The sequence below is a fragment of the Perissodus microlepis genome, chromosome 7 (genome assembly GCF_051167445.1).
Source record: "Perissodus microlepis isolate ML-2025 ecotype Zambia chromosome 7, ASM5116744v1, whole genome shotgun sequence".
Classification (NCBI taxonomy): domain Eukaryota; kingdom Metazoa; phylum Chordata; class Actinopteri; order Cichliformes; family Cichlidae; genus Perissodus; species Perissodus microlepis.
In genome coordinates, this window is record NC_140467.1 from 64,893,952 (window position 1) to 64,909,365 (window position 15,414).

The window sequence follows — 15,414 nt, forward strand, 5'->3', positions numbered from 1 at the left end:
GACCCAGATAGACTGCAGGTCATAACTTCTGAAGTTCAGATCACCTGACACTCGGACCGGCGGCCGCCTCGGGTCTCTCCTCCTCCTGCCTCCCCTTTCCCTCATCCACCTGCTGGCCTCTGTGGAAGCTCCACCACAGCCACCACCAAACAACTGAGTTACATTTACACATCGGCCAGCATCTGGCCAATCCACCACCTTTCATTGTTTATACGTTGCAAAAAACCAAAACAACAAACAAACAAAACCATCGGCCAACCGGGAAAATGCCCGGTAAGCCCAATGGCCAGTCCAGCTATGATCGTGCCATCAGTTAACCCTTCGCGTGCCAGCTGTGGCACGCGTGCCCAGGGTTGCCGACCCCTGCACTAAATTCTTTCATCTGTAATAAAATGATCAGCGTTGCTGTTTTACCAGGTGTAACAATTAAGTTTAACATCCAGGCATCCATGAAAACAGTATTTATGAAGTTTAATGGAGTTAGAAGTTAGCAGGAAGTTAGCTCGCTAGTTTCCACCTAAACATGATATAGCATGTTCTGACTGAGAGATTTCTGGAATCTGGAGAAACAGTTTGCTGCTTTATAAGAAAGCCCTCCGTAAAGCCAGAACATATTACTATTCTTCACTGATTGAAGAAGATTTTTGGTCTCTGGTTTTCCTTTACTAAAGAAACCTTTAAAGACCTTCTTTCCCTCAACTAACGATGAAACAGGAATCATACTTACGGTGTCTTTGTGTGAGAAATCTATTGATAAATTACAACTATTGCTGGTATTATTCTTAATGTAGTTACAACCTTGTTATGATGTTGTTGTTGTGTTTGCAGGTGTTTGGTGAATCAGGAGGGGTGGACAAAGCCAAACTGGATGAAATATTCAGGATTAACAGCCAGGTTCTCGTCTTCTCGTTGTTAGTGGGCTTTTAAGCACAGATGATTGCTTTGTGATGGTGTCATCAGTGATGATTTCACTGCTGCTGATTCACTGATTTTATTTGAGCTGATTAAATGAGCAATTCAAACATTTCAGCTGAAATGCTGAAACACTTCAGTGATTATTCTATGGACTGCTTACATCCAGTGTTCCCCTGGATTTTGCCTTTAAGGTTTCAGACCTTATTTTAGGTGGTTGTTGGGTCACATTTGATCTGTAAATGAATAACATGGACACTTCAAAGATTTCAACAGGTGACAAATCTCACAGGTGAGTCCTGTTTCCTACAGGTGTCATGTGAACAGGTGAGCTTCACCTCATCAACACAGTGTGCTGCAGACCTGATCCAGGAACACGTGCGGGACGGAGACACCGAGGGAACGCTACTCCAGGTTGTGGGCGGAGCCTCACAGTGATGCGAGATGGGATCCTCCTTCATCCTCCTGTCAGTAAACTTGAGTCTTCTTCTGTAAAGACTCAGATCAAAGTAAAAAACAAATGTAATGTGTGGTAACGTTTTTTCTTCTTCTCTGTCAGGACGCCCTCTGTGTCTTTTTTAAATTGGTGTTAGTTTTCTCTGGTCCCCTCCCCAATCAGACCAGGAGTCACATGTTTAGCCGCATGTTCTCCTTAAATTGCTGTCTGTCTGAGTGGTGTCCCAGAAACGATGTGGGCTTCATAGATAATTGGCAAACCTTCTGGAGGAAACCTGGTCTTGTTAGGAGAGACGGCATCCATCCCACTTTGGATAGAGCAGCTCTCACTTCTAGAAATATGGACAAATTTATTAAAACCCATCTCCACTGAGACTGTGTCAGCTCCCAAACAGACAAAAAACAAACTAAAAATTTACCAAAAACTCACAAAGAAAGAATAATACAGCAGCATAGACAGACACCCTCAATGAATAAACTGACTTAACCACAGAGCACTTCGCTCTCACACTGCAGGCCTACTTGTGGTTCCTAGAGTATTTAAAAGTAGAATGGGAGGCAGAGCCTTCAGTTTTCAGGCCCCTCTTCTGTGGAACCAGCTTCCAGTTTGGATTCAGGAGACAGACACTATCTCTACTTTCAAGATTAGGCTTCAAACTTTCCTGTTTGCTAAAGCATATAGTTAGGGCTGGACCAGGTGACCCTGAATTACCAGTTACCATTGCTCCATTGTCAATGGCAGAGGTGGAAAGAGTACTAAAATATTTTACTCAAGTAAAAGTACTATTACTTTGCTGAAATTTTACTCAAGTACAAGTAAAATTACCTGTCTAAAAATGTACTCAAGTAAAAGTAAAAAGTAGCTAATTTAAAATGTACTCAGAGTAAAAGTTACATAGTTACTTTTCTGTCAGCAGGAGGACAGCCGCTTCTGAGTAGTGCAAAAAAAGACAGTGGGATATAAATCTCAAAGTAGTTCTTTTTTAGTGAAAAGAAAAACTTTACAAATTAAAGTGCAGTGGCAGTTAAACTACCCATCATTCCCTGCAGTATTTCCGAAGCGCAATTTTTTTTTTATTTTTAATTTACTCAGTAGAGGGTGTGATTGAAAACGTAGCGAACTACAATACTTTTTAAAAAATATACTTAAGTAAAAGTAAAATTACAGACTTGAAAAATGACTTTAAAAAGTACAAATACACAAAAAAACTACTCAATTACAGTAACGCAAGTAAATGTAATTCGTTACTTTCCACCTCTGGTCAATGGCCATGACATTTTGCATATTAATGACCAAGACACTGACCTCACAGCCCATTGTCCATTCAGTGGTGCAATAGTCAGTCATTACTGTTTATGAGGTTGGAAACTTGGAGTCAGCCGAGACTGAAGAAGTCACCTGGAAACACCGAGATTAGAACCACCTGAACCTGCTGAACTGTTAAATTGCATTCAAAAATAAACAAATAAAATAAATGAATAAATAATGTTCAAACAAAAAAAACAACTAGAATTTAGGAGAGATGAAAACAAAGAGAAATGAAAATGATTTGAAAATAAAAATGAATTAAGTATGCCCCCTCTGCTTGGTCCCTCCATTACACCAGTCTAACTTTATATTCACACAAACATGAATACAGCTCATAGACAAAGATCTTAAGAGCTCTGTCAGCTCCTTCCTGCTTTTATAAATGACCCTCAGGTTACTGGAAACTGTCCCTGTGCAAGAATCTAAACTGAAAGGATCAAACTCATTGTGGAAACAAACTGAAACTAGACTAAATTCAGTAAATCAAGACAAAACATAAATTATAAACAGTGTTTTTGCTGTTTACTCATTAATGAAGGAAGGTTGCCTCTAAGATCAGCTGCTGCTCCTGTTTGTGGTTTTCTACCTTCACACATATCCAGGCGAACATGGATGTGAACTTCATGACTTTAACCCAGCTGTCAGCTGTCCTTCTGTCTCGTGTCTCTAATACTGTCGGCTCTGGCTGAAGCTTTTTCAGACGAGTGTTGTTGTGACGCGGATCAATATAAATAAAGCTGAACTGAACTCTGCGACACTTCTCGTTCTCGTTGGCTGTTTTTCTTCTTTTCTGACTAACTAGTCTCACACTTTTCTTGTAGGCTGTTAGGAATAAAATGGTTAAATAAAGCTGTTTTTGTGTGAGTTTTATATAAACATTGGAATTGTGCTCGTTAAGAGCTGGCACTGTGCAATGAGGGTCAAAAGTCCATTCAGAGCTGTGATTAAACTGAATTACTGAGACTGACATGTTGAGCTGCAGAGGGATTTGCAAACATCATTACTGGTTAGAGTCAGGGGGATATTTTTCTGGGCCAGAACTTCCCGGACTTGGAAAATAAGTAGAAACAACAGGCTGGATAACAGGGAGCGAGGTGTTTTTTTCCTTTTTCCAGGAAAAGGAGCAGATGCAGACGAGATCAGTGGTGGATGCAGTGCAGGAGAAGATCCAATCGGCTGACTGCAGGACCAGCTGCGTCATTCCCAAGAGGAGATAATAATACTTGTTTTTGTTGTGTTATAAAACTGTATTACCTGCTCACAGGGTCATCCTTCGTGTGAAGCAGACAGCTGTAACTTGCAATTTCAACTGCTGAAATGATTTCAATCTTTTAAAAGACAGTCACTCACCTGGATTCCTTAAGCAAAGACAACGACCGCTCATGCTTGTGTGCTGCATGCTTGTGTGCTGCATGCTTGTGTGCTGCATGCTTCTACTTTCCAAAACACTGTTTCTGGTGGTAAACTTCCACTAGCTTGGCTTCTCTCGCCCCTTTCTGTCCCGGCCCTGACTTTGAGTACAACATGGGACATTTTTCATGACATTTTTTAGCTGCCATCTCAGGCGCAGTACATTTGTGGCCTATTAAAGTAGCTGCCCATAATTTATGAGCAGTCTCGTAAGGCTGTTTTGTTGTACCAGAAGTCTTGGGATTTGTCAGGTGCAGCTTTGCAAACCTAAGTCGTGTCCTTTTAGAGAGAAGATACCATACTTGTTCAGTCTTTTTCTTATCGTGCCGTCATGAACTTTCACATTTAACACTTGCTGCACTTTCTCTGAATAAGCTGTCTACTTATTATAGTATATGGCAGCTGCCATAACAGGAAATCCAGAATAAACCTATTAAGCTTTAGTTTGAACTAAACAAACCTGAGCTGCTGCTCTCCGTGTGTTTCCCACCCTGACACTTTCAGCAGTCAGTCGAGGCTTGGAGCCCACAGAGCGGGGCAGGCAGTTCAGATAAAATCCAAAGCACGTGTTTTCATATGCATGTGTTTATTGTGAGTTAGACTTGTGTTTACAAACATTTTTTTAAAAATACATGTAAATGTAGAGCAGGGGTGTCAAACTCAAATACACAGTGGGCCAAAATTCAAAACTGGAACAAAGTCGCGGGCTAACATTAATATTTATTGAAAAAAAAATCTTCCTCCAGATATAAGAATGAATCTTTTCTTATGGACTCAAACACGTTTTGCTGAAAAACTGAATATGGAACAAGCAACGCTTAATACTAAACAATATATATATTAGCTGTATAATACCAGTAGGCCAGCTCTAATAGTAATTTGGTATGGCTTCGCGGGCCAAATGTAATTAGGCTGCGGGCCAAATTTGGCCCGCGGCCCAGAGTTTGACACCTATGATGTAGAGAAATACAAATGCTTTAATAACTAGTATATTAGAATATTTTAATATATACCTTTATTAACATTATTATATAAGATGATGGTTCACAAGAGACACAAAAAAGCAACAGTTACATGAAGAATAACCAATCAATCGAATAATCATGCAGTCTGCTATGTAGGTTCATATAATCGGATTGGATACTTCCTGAAGGTGAGTTGTGTTAGTAGACTATGTGAAGACATGCCACATGAGCACATTGGGACCAGAAAAGTACACTGCCATATGTTCTGTTACTGAGGAGCGTTTGAAGGACAAAGACAATAAAATTCTGAGAAAGAAATTAAACCTTTGAACGTTTTGAGAAACACATTAGTTGAACTAAAGTCCATTTGGAAATCCCCACAGGCAGTTATTTTGAAGTTTTAACTTAAACAACCTAAAATCCTAAAGTCAGCGAGTCAGAAAACGTGAACGAAAGATCATATGTGTGTGCTAATCAACAGGATAGACTGTAGCCTCAGGTGCATATTGTTAACTGGTGATTATGTGACGACTTTTGAAACAGCTGCAGATGTGAGAGCAACGACTGCCTGACCCTCACATAAAGGGAGCATGGCTCAGTGTGCTGCCCAGAAAGAAGATTTCACTCCTGCCAGTCGCCTTACATGATAAAAAATGGACTTCACTGCTCTAATTTGGCTGTCAGTAATAACAGGTTTAAAATATTATTGTTTAATATAATAATAATAATAAGTTCAAGGCCAACCAGGTTTTACTGTTATCTAGAAATGCCAAGAGAGGTTTAATGGAGAGGCCATCCTTCTGCTTTAGTGGCAAATAAATGTGGCAGTCATCAGCGTAACAATGAAAAGAGGTCCCATGCCTTCTAAGGATGGATACTGTTTTCATCTAGAAAATACTTCAGTTGACAAAAAACAATTTTCTCTAAAACGTTGAAAAGTAAAGGCAGCTTGGAAATAGGCCTATAATTAGCTAATACCTTGTGATCAAGGCCAGGTTTCTGAAGCAGTGGCTGCACTACTGCATGTTTGAAATTTGCAGGAACCACACCAGAAGACAAACTGCTGTTAATAATGTCAAGGACATACTGCCCTATACTAGGAAAAATGTCTTTGTGGGGGGACAGGATCCCGAGGGGAACCTGCGGGCTTAATATGGCGAACCACATCCTCTAAAGTGGAGAATGTCACAAGATCAAACTGAGTGAAAACAGCAGTGCGAGGGTCAGAGACAGAGGGGTCAGAGTCAGGAGCTGTGATCAGAGCCCTGGTGGTGCCAACCTTTTCAAGAAAAAAACTCAGAAAATTATTGCAAATATCAGGAGAAACTTCCAAACAGACATTCAGTGGAGTATTAAGAACAGTGTCAATGGTCCTAAATAACACACGTGGGTTATGACTGTCGAAAGAAATAATATTTGCAAAATATTCCCTTTTTGCCTCTTTAACAGTGTTCTGGTAGCGATGCCAGCAGAATTTGAGAATTTGAAATGACTCCTGCAGTTTATCCTTTTTCAATCTCCGTTCTGCTCGACGACATTCCCTCTTAACAGCACGACTGCTCTCATTAAACCAAGGCTCAGGTTTAGCCTTAGGCTGCCTGGTTTTTAAAGGAGCCACAGAGTCCAAGACTGTTTGACAGCAAGAATAAAACCAGGAATTTAGCTCTTCTGTGTCAGAGGAGACAAAGTCAGAAGGGCCACGGAGCTGATTAAAAGCAGCAGAAAACTGCGCAGCAGTGGAGGGGTTAATAACCCGACAGCGCCGAGCAGGAGCGCCAGATTTAACTGCGGTATGTGTAAAACCAATGTTGAATAACACAGGCATATGATATGAGAGGGCAAAGTCACAAGTTAGTGACAGGCAGACCATATGACAGGACAAGGTCCAGTGTGTGTCCGTGCTCATGTGTAGGGCCAGGCACGGACTGTACCAGGCTAAAAGAGTCAATAAGGCTTAAAAAGTCCTTTACCAGTGGCTTATCAGGACAACATACATGTATATTAAAATCTCCAACAATAAGAACACTATCATAGTTGGGCATAATCCCAGCTAAAAACATCAGAAACGTCATTTATGAAGTTCTTAGTGTATTTCGGGGGGCGATAGATGACAGCGCAGAAAACCGGGTTTGTGCGACTCACCTCAAACGAGGTAAGTTCAAAGCTGGAGAACGAAGGCTGTAGAAAGTGTTACGATATAAATATATATTCTTAATGCTTATTTTCTGTTTATATTGTTTTATAGAGGCCAGACTAGGAGAACGCCAGTTTGAGCACAATGTCACAGAGTACTGACAGGAAACTGCTTTTGCAGAGAACAGGAAGTTTTAGTGCAGAGCTGCACAGGCATATTAAGTAAACTGTGTGTCGGTGTGATGCAGTGCAGAAATATATATACGGATTTAGCTGGCAAAGAATTCAGACCAGAGTGTGTGTGTTCGTGTGACGGGTCTCCATTTCCAGAAATGTAAAATAAAGATCATTTTTGGAGCTTGACCACTCTGAGTCCAGTCTTTCTCTGTTGCCAAAAGAATTCAAAAGAACAGAATTTAATAATAGCACTGCTTCCATTTGTAATCCTGTGCCTCCACCTCTGCCTGATGTACATGGTGAGTTAAAATAGCAACAATCGACTGGTAAAAGTTCAAATATAGCACTGGACTCATCGAGACACAGAAAATCCAGATCACAGGAACTGAAAAAGTCCCGAAGAATAAAAGTTTTGTTTAAAACCAGGCAAACCGTGGGTGGAGCTGGAGCACGGGCTTCAGCAAGTCCAGAAACCTGATGCAGTGCTCTCAGGCAGTGTTGCCAACTTAGCGACTTTGTCGCTATATTTAGCGAGTTTTCAGACCCCTTAGCGACTTTTTTTCTAAAAAAAAGTCGCGTATCGCTTTTACTCTCAACAAGCAGCGGGTGCTGTAACGCAGTCAGTTCTTCTTTTACTCTTTTACTCTTATGCTGTTTTGTGGATCACAAGGTTTAAAACTGCTTATAAACACACACACACAAAGTAACTCCACCAGAGTGCTTATTTCGGGTCACTTTTGCCGGTCCAAGCCCGGATAAAGGAGCAGGGTTGGAATTGTGACATTAAAAAAAACAATAATTGCTAAAAGAAATTTAATTTGTAGTTCTAAATAAACTCTAAATGCATTTAGGACGTTTTTTACTCACTTTATGTCTCTTCCACAATGTTATTTCTCTCTCCAACAACATAGGTTACAATTAGATTAGCATGACCAATTATGCAAATTAGGCGATGACGTCATTTAGCGACTTCTAGCGACTTTTAGGTCAACCAATAGCGATTTTCCTTAGTGAGGAGTTGGCAAGACTGCTCTCAGGTTTCAGAAATGTTCTCGGCTGAGGTTTGGGTGGGGAGGACGCGCGGTAGAGTATGGACTGATGGATGGAAATGTTTTTTATTTCACTATAAATCATATAATCAAAGTTCGTAATGTAATAAAATCAGCTTCAGCTCCTTCTTCTCCTCTCTTTGGTAGTTTTGCTGTTGTAGTTTAACATAATGTTTGTTTGTATACGCAGAACTGGTTTTATTCCTGTCACAATAATAACTCATAATAAGGGTTAATAAGTGTTAGTAAAATAACTGGTGTTTATGTGGGTCTCAGGTAATTGCCCCCACACAAACCAAACTGTCAGAAGGGAAAAATCTTTGGCATCATCGAGAATGAGAAGAAGCACGCTTGCACATTTTTCCTACACATTTTGCTCTGATCTGGTGTCACTGAGTCCTCGCAGAAGAAGAGTCGAGTTCACTAACAGGAGAACGAAGGAAGGAGGTAGAAGTAGGTTCTCATCTCACTGTAATTCTCTGCCCACAGCCTGGACTACCATTCGCTCAGCATCTCCACCTTGCACATGTTTCTGGATCATGTCTGTCTCCTCCTGTGCTGGCGAGGTGGTGGTTGATTCACGTGACACCTGTGGAAAACGGGACTCACCTGTTAGAATCTCTGCTTCATGTAGTTTTATTGACCTAGTTAGTTTTGGCACAGTGTCCTTAGTTATTTAAACATTCAATTGGCCTGATTGACTTAAAAAAAAATAGTGGTTAACTTATGTGTCTGTGACCTCTCTGCAAGTGTGTTCCTTAAGTTTTATTGAGACCCAGCAACCATCTAAAATACAGTGGGGCTATAATTATTTGATCCCCTGCTGGATTTATAAGATTTCTTACTAAAAAGGTGATAAGAGATTTTTTAGTTTTGTGATTATTGTTTAGTTGTAGCTTCATTTAAGATAGGAGAGCTCGTGAGTTGGAACCAGATGTGTAGAGGAATGCGGTGACATACATACTACATCCTGAGTTAACGGTCACCCCCCTCTCTCACTCTCCTTTTAAGGAAATGTTTAAGTTTCTATACATACTAAGCTACCTCCTGTTTCAGAAGATAAGCGAACAGTTTTTCTTCTTTTAAGGAAATGTTTTCGTATCCTAAAAATGACACTCCTACTTCTTTGTAAGCTTGTTTGGTATAAATAAAGAATGCTCTGAGAGCCCTGGGCGGTTTTTCTGTCACATCTGTTGTGCACACTTTGACAGCAGAGCAGATCGGACTGACCGCCCATGCGCATGTAAAAATTAGATATCTGAGTGTGACTTCATTTGCCTTTCTAATAACTTTTCTCTTCACAAAAGGACAGTCCCTTATTTTTATGGTAGGTTCTGAAAATCGGGTGGAGAAAAAGTTAAATTTTTATAGCGGTTGTGTTGAAGGGCTTTGGGCATTTGCATAGAGTTTTTTTTTATAATTAAAATAATCTTTCTAGAAAGTGCCCGGAAAAAGAGCAACATTTTTGGGCCCATTTTTGTAACGTTTTCACGCTGTGGTGCTAGCGACCAGAAATATGCGGAAGTAAGGGCGGGAACAAATCAAGAAGGCTAGACTGTCCAATTTCACAGCCGCTCATTTCCAGCTTACCGGCCTCCTGAGGACCAAGCCCACATAGCCCACAAAGGCCGGGTCCGCCGAAGAATGCGGCCTAGGTTTTGGGAAACAGCAAATACGTGAAAAGGCGTGTCTAAAAGTATTCTTAAAAAAACAACTTAAAAAGTATTAAAATGCGTAAATGTAAATAATCCAAAGAATAATCACTGAAGTGTTTCAATATTCCAGCTGAAAAGTTTGAGACAACTATTTTTTTCATGCTGAATAAAATCAAACCTGAAGCTCTGACTTTTAATTTATTTTCTCTCATTAACCTGTTGCAAAAAATCTGTTGCAATGATGTGTTTTTAAAGTTCACTAATATATAGAATAGAATAGAATAGAATAGAACCTGGCTGTGAATCCTGACTATTTCATCCAGTTTGGCTTTGAGGGCATCCACCTCTGCTGGTTCATCAAACGCCTGCAAACACAACAACATCAAAAATCACAATAAGAATAATACAAGCAATAGTTATAGTTTATCAACAGGCCACCTGGGCCACCATAAGTATGATTCCTTTTTTGTCCTTAGGTGAGGTTAAGAAGGCCTTTAAAGTTTTCAGTATTGAAGGAAAATTTTATTTATTAAAAAGGAAAGTCCAGGATGTGTACATCCTCATCACTGAAAGAGTGGCCGCTGGCCTTTAGGTGCAATTGCGGCCTTTTCCAAGCACTCTGTGAAAGGTACTCATTGATCAGTGGCTGTTGCTCAATGAGCATGAGTGACGTAGATCAACCAGCAAATTAAGAGCTTCGCTTACGCTCAGCTCTCTCTTCACCACGACGGAACGGTGCAGCGTCCGCATCACTGCGGCCGCAGCATCAATCCGTCTGTCGATCTCCGGCTCCCTTCTCCCATCACTCGCGACCAAGACCCCGAGATACTTGAACTCCTCCACTTGGGGCAGGAACTCATCCCCGACCCGGAGTGGGCACTCCACCCTTTTCCGGCTGAGAACCATTGCCTCAGATTTGGAGGTGCTGATCCTCATTGCTTCACAATCGGCTGCGAACTGTTCCAGTGCGAGCTGGAGGCCCTCACCCGATGAAGCCAACAGAACCACATCATCCGCGAAAAGCAGAAATGAGATTCTGAAGCCGCCTAAGTGAAAGCCCTCCGCCACTTGGCTGCGCCTAGAAATCCTGTCCATAAAAATTATGAACAGAATCGGTGACAAAGGGCAGCCCTGGCGGAGCCCATCACCCACCGGGAACGAGTCCGACTTATTGCCGGCAATGCGAACCAAGCTCTTGCAACGGTTGTACAGGGATCAAATGGCCCATAGCAATGGGCCAGACACCCCATACTCCCGCAGCACCTCCCACAGGACACCCTGAGGGACACGGTCGAATGCCTTCCTCCTGTATCTGAGGTTCGACTAGCGGACGAACTCTCCTTTCCAGCACCCTGGCATAGACTTTCCCAGGGAGGCTGAGGAGTGTGATCCTCCTCCCACATAGCAAGCAGGTCTGGCCCGGATCTGGCATCAAGCCGGCACTGCTGGCTGACTTCTGGCATGATAAGACGTATGTCATCCAGATATGGGCCAGGCTTGGCATAGATGGCACTGTTTATGCGATGGCATGCCATATCTGGCTCGATTGTGGTTTGGTTTATGTGGCCCAGGCTCATAGAAAACAGGCCTGGCTGGGTCTGACAGCTGCAGGGAGGAAGGACCTGCGGAAACGCTCCTTCATGCATCGAGGACGCAGCAGTCTGTCACTGAAGGAGCTCTGCAGTTCAGCAACATTTACATGCATGGGGTGGGAGGCTCTGTCCATCAGAGATGTTATTTTGGCCAGAGTCCTTCTGTCTCCCACCACCTGCACTGGGTCCAGGGTGCATCCCAGAACAGAGCTGGCCTTCCTGATGAGTTTATCCAGCCTCTTCCTCTCAGCTGCCGATAAACTGCTGCTCCAACATACAACACTGTAAAAAGTGACAGATGCCACCACAGAGTCAGGTGGTGGCATCTGGTCTTTAAAGGTCTTTAAAAGCGCTCCCTGGACTCCAAATGACCTCAGCCGCCTCAGCAGGTAGAGTCTGCTCTGACCCTTCCTGTAAAGAGCATCAGTCCAGCTTATTATTCAGGTGAACACAATGGGCCAGACACCCCATACTTCCCACCAGGTGGGAGTCCACTATCCCAATGGATGTTCACCGGTGTCAGCCTGGTGGGTCTTGTGAGATTATAATATTATTTTATGCCATGTTAGACCCTTAATTAAAGATGGTGAATTATTATGTAGTTTTACTTTGCATTATTCTCCTGAATTAGAAGAAGGTGATAACTATTGCATTTGTTAAACTGAGTTGCATTACATTAGACTGCTGGTTTATTGTTAATGAATGATATTGTTTTATGATGCATTATACTGCTGAGTTATAAGAAATAGTGTTCGCAGAAAGTCATCGCCTTATTTGTCTGATTAGAAGAGAACAGAACAGACTGGAGAGGTTTTCTGCCCCATCTCAGCAGGAGCAGATAAACAGGGAGCCAAGGTCGTAGCTTAGGTGCCGTGTGAGAGAAAGAATCTGAATGTTTAGGCTTTTATGATTAGGTGGGGGCCACTAGAGGCTATAAGAGTTTGATCAATGCTCCACCATTTTGAGATCTGATGCTGTCTGCGTACGGTGTCCATCTCCCACGCGTGTGATCATTAAAATCATCGTTTGACTCAACCCGGCCGGACCAGTGTTGTTATTGTGGTTTTTCCTCTTGTATCCATCCCCAGTATTTGAATCCGTAACAGTTTGGGGGCTCGTCCTGTGGTATTGGGGTGGAAGTTGGAGGTTTGGACGGTCCGAGGTTGTCGAATGGACAGGTACAAGCCAGTGGTCTGATGTGAGTGGGCATAAGCCGGCTTATACAAAGGTAAGGCACTACCTGTTGAATTATTTCCAAAGTGTGCCAAATTGGACATGATAAAATTAAAGTCTACTCACTGAAATTACTGGTAGATGTCTGTTTTGATTTTGATGAAAAATCTCATGAGTTAAAGCAGTTAGAGTCTGCTAAAGCAGTTAGAGTCTGCTGAGAAAAGTTTAAATACTGGGTTGAAGTCCCAAAGAAATTGAGTTAGAGTCTCAAGTAGTTTGGTAGGGAATTGGTCATTTTGTTGGTTAGAGTCCAAATTGGTCATAAGAGTGGACCTGAGTGGTCATTTTGTGAGTTGGAGTCTCCATTGACCTCTAGGTTGCACCTGCCTCAGTCATACCCTTGTTTTGGGGGTTGACTGTTGTTTTAAAGTGTTATAAAATTATTATAGGACGGCAGTTAGAGTCTGCTAAGAAGTGCATAGCCTGGAGGTTACGCTCCCTCCTGGCCGCGGACGCGCGACCTTGACCTGTTGGCGAACAGGGTTAGTTCAGTTTGACTTAACTGTGGGGTACGGGGCATCCTGGAATAAGCTAGGAGTTAGAGGCTCCTTACTGTGTTAAACGGTATCTGCGCTTTTTTGGACACTGTTAAATTGAGTCAGGGACTTTAGAGATGAGGCCAGATACAGTTAGAGGCTGATACTGGTTAATTGATCACAAAAAAGTTGGACTTTCTTCGGTTGGACCCGTTAACTTAAATTTGTCAAAATTGTGTAGGCGCTAAAGCTGTCAGGCCTGAGAGTGGTTGTAAATATAAGACGTCTTTGTAATATAAAATAATAGAGCTGTGTGTGAGGCTGTGTGTGACGAGAGCGCGCTGCGAGCTATTTTTAGACGGTGTGTGAACATGCAAATGAGGTGGCTGCTGTAAAGCGCACAGAGGACTTTTGCTTCCTGTTTAGCGTGTTATTGAGTTTTATAATTATGATTTGCAAATACTGTTAAAGACCTGTAAATAAGACGCTGATTTTGCTGATTATAATATTACAAATAAAGTTTTGAATGATTACGGTGAATGTTTGATGTTTGGCTGAGTTTTGATATAGAAAAGACAAATCGTGCATGATTTAGACCGACACTTCAGTCGGCAGAGTAAGATTGTGTGAGAAATACAGCTGTGATTTGTTTCAGATTTATGGTGTGAAGCAGGATCTATAAGATTTTTAAGTGACTCTTGGTTCAGTTCAATAATATAAGCGGTTACATTTGATTTACGGTTGGTTTTATCATAATATAGGGTGTGATCAAGCACGAATTTCAGCTGTGTGTGTGTGACAGGAACTCTGCATGCCCATAAAAGGCAACTGCCCGACTGTCTGAAGTATGCACCCAGAGAGAGAGAGAGTAAAATCTAGGCAGATGAAGCGAGTGGATGTTTTCAGAAAAGAAATACTAAGTGAAAGTTTTAGTGTGTTAATACAGGTGGATTTCTCTCAACCTGGAAACCTGAGTACAGCGGCAAAAGCATAAACAGACTTGGGACGACAGACAGGCCAAGCTTTGGCTCAAAAGTTTACAGCTTGACCTCAGCTTTGTCCCCACGCTGAAAAGAAGCTTAAAGGACATCTTCTCCTCCAGTTATCGGTTACCACCACTGGAAATTTTCAGGCAAGTTTTTGGCTGAATTGTTATTGGCACCATGTGTCCCTGAATCTCACAAGCAAGCTCTGACTCCTGGCTGTAGACATGGAATGCTGTTATTTAAGGTGGGAAATCACAATTTGGGAAACAAAATAAAAACACACACACAACCAGAGAAATGTATGAGAAAGGCACGTGTTAGAGAAATGCCTCGTTTGAGAAAAAAGTTAAATTAACCCACCTACAAATGCACACACATGCAATGAAAAGCTTTGGGTGCCTTGAAAAGCACTATATAAATCCAATCCATTATTATTATTATTATTATTACATTCATGAACACGTGAAGATTTTCCAGCAAGGTTAAAGCAGCGAAACTTAACACACACCTGTTGCTGAATGATAAAGTTTATCCACTACTAACAAATAAACTTTCTGGGTTGCAGGACAACAACTTAACTTCAAAAAAAAAAAAAAGAGACACTGGTCTGACCAGCCAGTGATGACACGACAAATTTAGTGGTTAGAAGATTCAAATTGTGACATGTTTTCTGCTGATTGATTAATACAAGTGATTACTGAATGAAAGAAAATTCCTTTTTTGGGCTTTTAAACATGATCTTAAGAATTTTAACAGGTACCTGTGTTGTCCTGTCAGCTTGGTGGGTTATGAGTTGATTATATGGTGAGAAAAAACAAAAAAGGGGGAGAGAAGGCTGACACAGGGCCTGGCCCGGTGTTTCTCCCCTCTCTGAATAACACAGCCAACACAACATCATTTTCCTGTTCGTCTGTTTTTGTTTTGTTTTTGTTTTTTCTCTTTATGCTTGATTACAGGCTGCTTTGCCAGCCCTGAAAGCCGAGGCTGACCTGGACTCCTGCTCTCCCCTCTACCATCTTTGCTCTCTCCTCTACCATCTTTGATGTGACCCTGACCAAATG

General features: G+C 41.8%; 2 protein-coding genes across 8 annotated transcripts in view; one reads left to right on the forward strand and one right to left on the reverse strand.

Annotated features, from left to right (window-relative positions):
• The window catches only part of LOC146384672 (sodium channel protein type 4 subunit alpha B-like), a 44,866-nt gene extending 40,957 nt beyond the window's left edge, over positions 1 to 3,909 (forward strand). Inside the window, exons 30-32 of one of the 2 annotated variants that reach the window (XM_084936724.1) lie at positions 829 to 894; positions 1,225 to 1,326; positions 3,793 to 3,909. In XM_084936724.1, the coding sequence (XP_084792850.1) occupies positions 829 to 894; positions 1,225 to 1,326; positions 3,793 to 3,894 (270 nt within the window). In that variant the 3' untranslated portion in view covers positions 3,895 to 3,909. Of the gene's footprint in view, positions 1 to 828; positions 895 to 1,224; positions 3,403 to 3,792 lie in introns of those variants that run through there. The other variant, XM_084936723.1, reaches the window with a different exon arrangement.
• The window catches only part of LOC146384673 (sodium channel protein type 4 subunit alpha B-like), a 64,224-nt gene continuing 52,250 nt past the window's right edge, over positions 3,441 to 15,414 (reverse strand). For 5 of the 6 annotated variants that reach the window (XM_084936722.1, XM_084936720.1, XM_084936717.1 and 2 more), the window contains 2 exons: positions 10,360 to 10,431; positions 3,441 to 9,000 (listed from right to left, as the gene is read on the reverse strand). In XM_084936722.1, coding sequence (XP_084792848.1) covers positions 8,878 to 9,000; positions 10,360 to 10,431 — 195 coding nt within the window. In that variant the 3' untranslated portion in view covers positions 3,441 to 8,877. Of the gene's footprint in view, positions 9,001 to 10,001; positions 10,063 to 10,359; positions 10,432 to 15,414 lie in introns of all 6 variants that reach the window. The other variant, XM_084936718.1, reaches the window with a different exon arrangement.